At 48.5% G+C, this 10,760-nt stretch overlaps 1 protein-coding gene across 2 annotated transcripts in view; it reads right to left on the bottom strand.

Annotated features, from left to right (window-relative positions):
* The window catches only part of NDUFS2 (NADH:ubiquinone oxidoreductase core subunit S2), a 79,742-nt gene that overhangs the window by 31,014 nt on the left and 37,968 nt on the right, over positions 1-10,760 (bottom strand). Inside the window, exon 14 of one of the 2 annotated variants that reach the window (XM_060255156.1) lies at positions 10,642-10,684. In XM_060255156.1, coding sequence (XP_060111139.1) covers positions 10,647-10,684 — 38 coding nt within the window. In that variant the 3' untranslated portion in view covers positions 10,642-10,646. Of the gene's footprint in view, positions 1-10,436; positions 10,685-10,760 lie in introns of those variants that run through there. The other variant, XM_060255148.1, reaches the window with a different exon arrangement.

The raw sequence follows: 10,760 nt of genomic DNA, 5'->3' as shown, positions 1-10,760 counted from the left end.
TTCAAAGAACTGGGTGGTGAGTGTCCAGAAAGGGCTACAGCAGGGGTGGACAAACCTGCTTAACGTAAGAGCCACAAAGAATACATGTCAGATGCTTGAGAGCCGCGAGACAGACGTTTGAGAGCCACAAGCGAAGGAGGGAGGGAGAGAGGAAAGGTGGAAAGAAAGTGAATGTAAGGGGGAGAAGGGAAGGAGAGGTGGAATGAAAGCAACTTTAACTTTAAATGCATTCTCCAAGCCACCAGCTGGCTTGGCTTGGAGAAGTGATTTAAAGAGATAAATGACTTCTCCAAGCTGGCCAGTGGGGCAGTGGGGAGCTTCAAGAGCCTCATAATATAGATGAAAGGGCCACACGTGGCTCCCGAGTCACAGTTTGACCACCCCTGGGCTAGAGTAAAGGAGCATTCCCACAATCTTGTGTGCATGAGAGTCACAGAAAAACACACTAGAAAATCCCCTGCGTGGCTTCTTGCGTATGCAACCGCAGGTACGACATGCGATGGTGCACCAGGGCTTATGTACCACATGTGCCAGGGGATGCGCACGCCTGTCTTGGAAGGGACTTCTGCAGTGTTTCTCCACTGTTTTATCACGTGACAAGTGTCCAGGCAAACGGGCTTTAACTTATGCTCCTTCTAGAGTTGCCAATCTCCAGCTGGGGGCAGGGGATCCCCTGGTTTGGAGGCCCTCCCCCTGCTTCAGGGTCATCAGAAAGCCCAAAATACCCTCAAAGTTTCAAAGAGATTGGACCAGGGGGTCCAGTTCTATGAGCCCCAAAAGAAGGTGCCCCTATCTATTATTTCCAATGGAGGGAAGGCATTTAAAAGGTGTGCGGTCCCTTTCAATGTGATGGCCAGAACTCCCTTTGGAGTTCAACTATGCTTGTAATACCCTGGCTCCTGACTCCACCCCCAATGTCTCCTGGCTTCACCCCCAAAATCTCCTGGCTCCACCCCCAATGTCCCCATTGAATTGGACTTGGCAACCCTAGCTCCTTCTGCCGTAGGCCTCAGATCAGAATAGGGTTGCCAAGTCCAATTCAAGAAATCTCTGGGGACTTTGGGGGTGGAGCCAGGAGACACTGGGGTGGAGCTAGGAGCAAGGGTGTGACAAGCATCACTGAACCCCAACGGGAGTTTTGGCCATCGCATTTCAAGGGACGGCACACCTTTTTAAATGTCTTCCTTCCCTCCACCCTCCCCTTCTCTGATTTCACCTCAGAGGCGGAGCGGGCGACGCCGCTGCACTGCTGCTGCCTCTTCTCCGGTTCACCTTAGCTGCTCCTCTGAGATGGGGCGGCTCGCCACGCTCCTTGGCGCCGTTTCCGCCCCCTCCCCCTGCTTCCGTTTTTTGGGAGAGCAGGGGAAGAGGCTGTAAATCCTGGGGTCCCCCGCCAGGGCGGGAGGGTTGGGAAGCCTAGATCAGAAGCTGGCATTAAGATAGGCCCGATCTCACCTTGCATTGTCTGTGTTTTTAGTTTGAGGGTCAGAGAATGTCACAACCTTGAAAAAAGAGCCAAGCTCCTAGCCCTCCTCACTGAAAATACACAGGCAGTTCCTTAGGAAAAGGCTGAACCCTATCTGGAATCCAGCAAGCATTGTGTACCCCAAGACTCTAGAAACGGGGCCCCCAAAATGGTGCCCATGTATGCCAGGCCACCTCCTGATAACCTTTCCTGCGCCATCAAATGTTTTTAGAAAGTGGGTGGGGCCAGGGGTTTGTCCAGCAAGACTTTCGATTGGCCACTGGAGACGTGATTGGCCATGCAGATTTGTAACAGCTTTGCTTGGGGCAGCAGCTCCTGACATAGCACAAGGATCTTCAATGTGCAACTGAAGGTGAGCTGTGGCAGCTGTTTTGCCTCCAGTGGCAACCATTTCACCTACCATCCTGCGTCCAAATTCCAAAGTGTCTGCAGGCTCAGAAAGGTTGAGCTCAGTTCTAGAGAAACAACAGTATTTCTATGTTTATGTTTAATTCGATTTACACCCCGCCCTCCCTGCTGAGGCGGGCCATGTCCTTTATGGAGAGGATAATCCTCCCATAGCAAAGTTCAAATCAAAAGAATTCTAAGATATTGGATTTATATCCCACCCTCCACTCCAAATCTCAGCGTCTCAGAGCAGCTCACAAACTCCTTTATCTTCCTCCTGCACAACAGACACCCCCTGAGGTGGGTGGGGCTGAGAGAGCTCTCACAGAAGCTGCCTTTCAAGGACAGCTCTGCGAGAGCTATGGCTGACCCAAGGCCATTCCAGCAGCTGCAAGCGGAGGAGTGGGGAATCAAACCTGGTCCTCCCAGATAAGAGTCCGTGCATTTAAGCACTACACCAAACTGGTTCTCAGGCACCATGAGCCACTGTATTTTATGGTTTTGACTATGAATTGGTGCTTAGATTATGGGAAGGAGGAGGAGGAGGAGGAGAAGATTGGATTTATATCCTACCCTTCACTCGGAGTCCCAGAGGGGTTTACAATCTCTTTTCCCTTCCTCCCCCCTCAACCAACACCTTGTGAGCAGTGTTCCCTCTAAGAAGACTGCAGATTTATACCCTGTCCTTCTCTCTGAATCAGAGACTCAGAGCGACTTACAATCTCCTATATCCTCTCCCCCACAACAGACACTCTGTGAGGTGGGTGGGGCTGAGAGGGCTCTCACAGCAGCTGCCCTTTCAAGGACAACTCCTGTGATAGCTATGGCTGTCCAGCAGCTGTAAGTGGAGGAGTGGGGAATCAAACCCGATTCTCCCAGATAAGAGTCCGTACACTTAACCGCTACACCAAACTGGCTCTAAGCTGAGATAGCATGAGCTAGCTCACAGATTTTTAGTCTCCAGCTCACACATTTTTGTCTTCGCTCAGAAAGGATGACCCCAGAGCACAATAATTTATGCAGTAGCTCATAACTTTAAGGCCAGTAGCTCACAACTTTGTTTCCAGTAGCTCACAAAGTAGAATTTTTGCTCACAAGGCTCTGCATCTTAGAGGGAACATTGCTTGTGAGGTAGGTGAGGCTGGAAGAGCTCTAAGAGCACTGTGACTGACCCAAGGTCACCTAGCTGGCTGCACGTGGAGTAGTGGGGAATCAAACCCCGCTCCTGTTAACCAATACACCAAATTCAGTATCGCTTTATACCGAATCAGCTTGATCCTTCTGGCTCAACACAATCTCTGCTGACCAGCAACAACTTTTTGGGTCTGAGAGACAGAATGATCTTTTGTCCCATCTGAAATCCTTTATGATGGATCGAACTGTGGGGATGTTCCGCATGCAGAACGGGTCTTTCAGCATTGAGCTGCAAGTCCCTCTCCAAAAGACTGGGAGTTCCTCTGGTCGAATGCTCTATGTAATTTAAAAAAAAAAAACGCAATGAAAACAGAGCTTGTCTCTTAATTATCCTGTTTCTAATTAAACCCCAGTGAGTGTCTATGTTGGTTACTCTGTACTTCTCGCCTATCACCACCGCAAACGAGTGACTCAGTTCCTTGGGAGCTTCCTGTATTTTCAAACCGACCACTAATATAGCAGATCATGCACATGGGGGGGGGGGCGGTATGGGATGCTTCAAGCCCCCCAAGATGTATGTAAAAAAACAAAATTTCACCCCACCCCTACATACACACAATTTTCTTTCTGGCCAGCCAGAGTTCATCCATCCGTCCTGTTCAGACCAGCTGTGTATACAAAGATCTTATACCCAGACCAGGTAGATAACTCACTGAAAATGTCGAGACAGTGTGCGACTGTAATAAAAAAGGCCAACGCTATGCTGGTTTGGTGTAGTGGTTAAGTGTGCGGACTCTTTTCTGGGAGAACCGGGTTTGATTCCCCACTCCTCCATTTGCACCTGCTAGCATGGCCTTGGGTCAGCCATAGCTCTGGCAGAGGTTGTCCTTGAAAGGGCAGCTGCTGTGAGAGCCCTCTCCAGCCCCACCCACCTCACAGGGTGTCTGTTGTGGGGGAGGAAGGTAAAGGAGATTGTGAGCCGCTCTGAGACTCTTCGGAGTGGAGGGCGGGATATAAATCCAATATCTTCATCTTCTTCTTCTTCTTCTATTAGGAAGGGAATTGAAAAGAAATCAGCCAGTATCATAATGCCCCTATATAAATCTATGGAGCAGCCTCATTTGGAGTACTGTGTCCAGTTCTGGTTGCCACACCTCAGAAAAGATATTACAGTATTGAAAAAAGTGCAGAAAAGAGCAACTAGAATGATGAAAGGGCTGGAACACTTTCCCTATGAAGAAAGGTTTAAAATGCTTGGGGCTCTTTAGCTTGGAGAAACGTCGACTGAGGGGTGACATGACAGAGGTTTACAAGATTATGCATGGAATAGAGACGGTAAAGAAAGAAGTATTTTTCTCCCTTTCTCACAATACAAGAACTTGTGGACACTCAATGAAATTGCTGAGCAATCAGGTTAGAACAGATAAAAGCAAGTAATTCTTCACCCAAAGGGAACACATGGAATTCATTGCCACATGAAGTGGTTGCAGCTACAAGCATAGATGGCTTCAAGAAGGGATTGGATAAACATATGGAGCAGAAATCCATCAGTGGCTATTAGCCACAGTGTATTGTTGGATCTCTTTCTCTGGGGCAGTGATGCTCTGTATTCTTGGTGCTTGAGGGTGGAGGCAACAGTGGGAGGACTTCTAGTGTCCTGGCCCCACTGGTGGACCTCCTGGTGGCACCTGTTTTTTTGGCCACTGTGTGACACAGAGTGTTGGACTGAATGGGCCACTGACCTGATCCAACATGGCTTCTCTTATGTTCTTACTATAGTTCAGAGGAAGAGCCTCTGCTCTGTATGCAGAAGGTCCCAGGTTCAATCTTTAGTATCTCAGGTTAAAAGATCTGACAGGAGGTGATGTGAGTGACCTCCACCCAAGACCTTGGAGAGCTGCTGCCAGCCTGAGTAGACAATACTGACCTCACTGGTCAAAGGGTCTGATTCCATATAAGTCAGCTTCAAGTATGTTCATGTCACCCACAGAAACCATTCATTTCCCAATATAGATCCATGCTTAAGGGAGCTGGAGCCAAGCAGGTCTCTTCAGAAGGGTTCCCACATCAACATTTCTTGTCAACGCACCAGGATAGCCACTTCAAAATACAGGACCATGCTATGGGGAAAGAAACCAACACTTGCTTCAGTATAACAACAAACATAAGAAGAGCCCTGCTGGATCAGACCAGTGGTCCCAGCTAGTCCAGCATCCTGTCTCACACAGTGGCCAACCAGTGGTGTAGTGGTTAAGTGTGCGGTCTCTTATCTGGGAGAACCGGGTTTGATTCCCCACTCCTCCACTTGCACCTGCTGGCATGGCCTTGGGTCTGCCATAGCTCTGGCAGAGGTTGTCCTTGAAAGGGCAGCTGCTGTGAGAGCCCTCTCCAGCCCCACCCACCTCACAGGGTGTCTGTTGTGGGGGAGGAAGGTAAAGGAGATTGTGAGCCGCTCTGAGACTCTTCGGAGTGGAGGGCGGGATATAAATCCAATATCATCATCATCATCATCATCATCATCATCATCATCATCATCATCATCATCTTCTTCTTCTTCTTCTTCTTCTTCTTCATCATCATCACCATCATCTTCTTCATCATCATCTTCTTAATCTTCATCATCATCATCTTCATCATCTTCTTCATGTTCTTCTTCTTCTTCCTCCTCCTCCTTCTCCTCCTGACGGCTTGAAACAGGGCAGAGAGACTGAGGCTTTCCCCTCATAAGAACATCAGAAGAGCCCTGCTGGATCAGACCGGTGGTCCATCTAGTCCAGCATCCTGTCTCACATTTTGGTCAACGGATTCCTCCAGAGGGCCAACGTCAAGGCATAGAGGCCAAGGCCTTCCCCTGATGTTGCCTCCTGACTCAGAGGATGTGAAAGGACTGTGGAGGTTGCCCTCAGTCACCATGGCTAGTAGCCATTGATAGACTTATCCTCCATGAATCTGTCTAATCCCCTTCTAAAGCCCTTTATTTCTGCGGCCATCGCTACATCCTCTGGGAGCAAATGCCACATTTTAATCACCCTCTGTATAAAGTAGGATTTTTTCTTGTCGATTTGTCCAACTCCTGGCCTATGGGCCAGAACCAGCCTGCCCAGGGCTTCAGTCAGGCCCGCAGCAATTTTCTCCCCCTCCTGTCCTCACCCTTTGCAGCCCCAAGGCTGCTATAACAAATGTTCCCAGCTCCTTCTGCCTTGTCTTTGCTGACTTCTGGGCTTGCAAGGAAAACATGGAATGGATTTTCCATTAAGGTCTCTGCACCCATTCCATGTTTCCCTTGCAACATTGTGCTGCAATATATTTCCATGGAGTGGAGGTAAGGCAGTTTCACTTTTTGCAGCGTTTATGGCTGGTTGATGCTGCTTGCAAATAAAGGTTTGATGCTTTGAGCCAGCTTGTCTTTGCTGAATGGACCTGAGAACTGGTGCCTAGTCAGTACTCAAACCTGGGAACCCACAGCCATATTATCTGGAGAGTTATCGTAAATCTGAGTAGACTCGGGGTGGAGGGAGAAGCTTGCAATGCCCAGCCATTTCATGTTTCCTAGATTCAGAGCATTTTATATTTGTAGTTTCTGCTGTGATCCTTGTGCTTTTTCTTCATGTTTTATTTTTAAAATTGCATTGCCAAATTCCACTATTGCCCCACTTTTCCATTTTAAACAAAACATCACAAGAGCTTTAGTATAAAGTTTATATCTCTGCTACCTGGGGTTACGTTTTATGACATGCATGGCTTGGCCCCACAAAGTCCTGTTTGTGTCAAACCTGGCCCTCGTTACAAATGAGTTTGACACCCCTGCTTGTCTGTCCTGAACCTACTGCCCAAACAAGAACTGGGCAGGAGTAGGGTTGCCAAGTCCAATTCAAGAAATATCCAGGGACTTTGGGGGTGGAGCCAGGAACAAGGTTGTGACAAGCATAACTGAATGCCAAAGGGAGCTCTGGTCATCACATTTAAAGGGACTACACACCTTTTAAATGCCTTCCCCCAAATGGAAATAATGGATAGTGGCTCATAGAATTGGACCCCCTGGTCCAATCCTTTTGAAACTTGGGGGTTGTTTTGAGAAGAGGAATTGGATGCTATGCTGAAAATTTGGTGCTTCTACCTCAAAAAACAGCACCCCCCCCAGGTAACCATGGAACAATTCTCCATTATACCCTATGGGAATCAGTGTCCATAAGGAATAATGGAGTGCCCAGCAGACATTTCCCTCCCCCCCCCGACTTTCTGATGACCCTGAAGCTGGGGAAGGGTCTCCAAACTGGAGGATCCCCTGCCTCCACCTGCATTAAGGTAAAATGGTTCAAATTGGTTATTTGAAACTATTTTTGTATGGATTATCTGTATACTTAGTTTGTATTCTTCTTCACTCAGCCTGTGGAAGCTTCAGAGAAACGGAGACAGAGAGGCGCCGCCTTCGTAGCTGTCTGCTACTGTTGGCTTTTTTTCTACTGCAGTTTGACTTGTGAAGAAGACTCTACTTTGCCAGTTCTTGGCTGAAACCATTTGGAGGCCTATTGGTCCCAAGAAAGACTGTGCATATTATAATACTTCACCTAATGTTGTCCTTTGTAAAGGACTGGGCATATTGTATGACTTCACCTTATGTACAATTCACTGCTTTAAGTGGTTGTTTATGTTTCCTTTACAAATTTCAATGAAAATTTGTTGATTATATTGGAGGCTGGTTTAATCACAGAACCCTTCGGGGCAGTCCACCCGGGGATTGGCAACCCTAGCAGGAGTTCTGAAAAAGTAAAAAGAACCACAAGTGTAACGTCTAATTTTTACCATTTGTGCCAAGGCCCACAGCCGCCTCTTCCTTTATGTGGCTTTTCTTTCCAGACTGCAAACTTTTGAACTGTCCCAGTCAAGGTAGCTGGTGGCCACTGTGGAATCTACCAAGTTCCTGAAAATATTGTTGCTTTCAGATTTAACCACGTTCCCCGCCTGCCCCACTAAAATGAGTGGGTTTTTGATTGTGGCCTGGACTGGAGGAGGTTAAACAGGCCTGAGTGGAATGGATCCATTGACTAGCCCCCTTATAGGGGACTACTCGCCAACAAGTATAGCCACCTTCAAGAGGGGTTTAGATAAAAATATGGAGCACAGGTCCATCAGTGGCTATTAGCCACAGTGTATGTGTGTATATAAAATTTTTTGCCACTGTGTGACACAGAGTGTTGGACTTGATGGGCCGTTGGCCTGATCCAACATGGCTTCTCTTATGTTCTTAATGCCAGTGTACTGCAGAGATTTGGCTGCTGGGTTTGGACCAGCTTCACTTCCCTACACCAGGAGCCAAACAATGTTCCCTTTAAGCTGTTAGTGTGAGCTAGCTCACAGTTTTTTTAGCCTCCGGCTCACACATTTTTATCTTAGGTCAGGAAAAATGGCCCCAGAACAAACTAATTCATTTATTAGCTCACAACTTTAATGCCAGGAGCTCACAAAGTAGAATTTTTGCTCACAAGACTCCATAGCTTAGAGGGAACGTTGGAGCCAAAGGTAGATATGATCGGGAAGATCCAGCCCTTACCTTGATGATCCTGGTGAGCCTGATTTTGTCAGATCTTGGAAGTTAAGTGGGGTCAGCCCTGGTTAGTAATTGAATGGCAAACCACCTCTGAACATTTCTTGCCTTGAAAACCTTATGGGTTTGCCATAGGTCAAATGTGACCTGACAGCTGACAAAAAAAGGGGTGGGGGTGGGGATAAGACACCTGTATCTCCACCAGGTCCTCTTAAAAGTGTGTGTGAGGGGGGATCGGGTGGGAGAGTGATTTTTGGAGTGTGAGGGGGAAGTTCAATAGCCACTCTGCTTTCAAGTGAGCAAGGTAAAGAGCACTGGAGGGACGAGCAAGTGCTTTGCTTTCATTGGTGTGCTACGGTTATATTTAAAAGAGAGGTGGGTCTCCCAGCTTCAGAAATAGTTTACACAGAGAGTGATTAAAATGTGGAATTTGCTGCCTGAGGATGTAGTGTTTGTTTGCCATAGGAATAAAGAGCTTTAAAAGGGGATTAGATAAGATTCATGGAGGATAAGTCTGCCTCCTAGCTGGGGTGACTGAGGGGAACTTTCATATTCAGAGGCACTGATCCTCTGAATCCCAAAGCCATGAGGCAACATCAGGGGAAGGCCTCTGCGCCTTGCTGTCGGCCCTCCAGAGGAACTGGTTGGCCACTGTGAAAGACAGGATGCTGGACTAGATGGGCCTCTGGTCTGATCCAGCAGGGCTCTTCTGATGTTCTTATGAGGGGAACATCTTCGCTTCTCTGCCCTGTTGTTGGCTCTCCAGAGGAACTGGTTGAGCCCACAGTGTGAGACAGGATGCTGGACTAGATAGACCCGCACTGGTCTGATCCAGCAGGGCTCTTCTGATGTTCCCATGAAGAGAAGGCCTCGGCCTCTCTGCCCTGTTGCTGGCCCTCCAGAGGAACTGGTTGTGGCCAGTGTGAGACAGGAGGCTGGACTAGATGGACCCTCACTGGTCTGATCCAGCAGGGCTCTTCTGATGTTCTTATGAGGGGAAAGCCTCGGCCTCTCTGCCGTTGTCAGCCCACCAGAGGAACGTGTTAGCCACTGTGTGAGACAGGAAGCTGCCTGGACTAGATGGACCACTGGTCTGATCCAGCAGGGAAGACAGCCAGTTTGGTGTAGTGGTTAAGTGCGTGGACTGTTATCTGGGAGAACTGGGTTTGATTCTCGATTCCTCCTCTACAGTCAAGTGCTGGAGTGACTTTGGGTCAGTCGTAACCTCGTCAGATTTGTTCTGCTCAAGAACTGCTCTGCTCTCTCAGCTCCACCTACCTTCCAGGGTGTCTGTTGTGGGGAGGGAAAGGAGACTGTAAGCTGCTCTGAGACTCTGAGAGAATGGTGGGGTATTAATCCAACCTCCTCTTCTTGTTCTTCTTTCTTCGCTGACGGGTAGCTGACCCTACATGATCACCCCTCAGAGGAGGGCTTCTTTGGTAGCAGGAACTCCTTTACATATTAGGCCACACACCCCAATGTAGTCAATCCTCCAAGAGCTTACAGGGCTCTTAGTACAGGGCCTACTGTAAGCTACAGGAGGACTGGCTACATCAGGGGTGTGTGGCCTAAAATGCAAAGGAATTTCTGCAACAACAACAAAAAAAGCCCTGCCTCAGAGATTGCCCAAGTGCTCAAAGGAATATTCTGGTCCCTTCCCACCCCTCAATAAGAAAGTGCAGCTCTGGCCAAAGACAGATTTAGCCCGGGGCGGGGGGGGGGGAAAGAGGGGAAATCATGAAGAGCCCAGTGTTCACAGGATTGGGAAGAACAACGAATGAGTGTGACAGTCTCACTGAAAGAAGAGGAAGTGGCAGGAAGGGGGAGGCAGGGAGACTGGCAGGCTTGGGTAGCTGATATCACACTAGCGGAACTTGCTTGCAGTCCGGGTGAGAGTATTTTTATTTCACAAAAGCCTGACTGCAGTGCACGAGGACCGGATCTCTCTCTCTCTCACACACACACAGAAATAACAGATCAAGTCTGTGTCAACATTCTTTGCTGGGCAGAGCCAAAAGTGGGAGGGGGCACGGCCCAAGCATCTGCACATGAGCCTCGACTCCGGTTGGATCACGTCCTCAGCTACCGAGAAGCTTATCTGTCCACTTCGCCAAAGACGATGTCCTGGGTGCCTGTGAGGGAGGGGAAGGAGAGTGGTTATCAGCAGCTGCAGCAAGATGCTGACGAAGACGACGATGACTGTAGATT

This window comes from Heteronotia binoei, chromosome 1, assembly GCF_032191835.1.
Source record: "Heteronotia binoei isolate CCM8104 ecotype False Entrance Well chromosome 1, APGP_CSIRO_Hbin_v1, whole genome shotgun sequence".
Lineage (NCBI taxonomy): Eukaryota > Metazoa > Chordata > Lepidosauria > Squamata > Gekkonidae > Heteronotia > Heteronotia binoei.
This window is presented reverse-complemented; position numbering and strand designations above follow the sequence as displayed.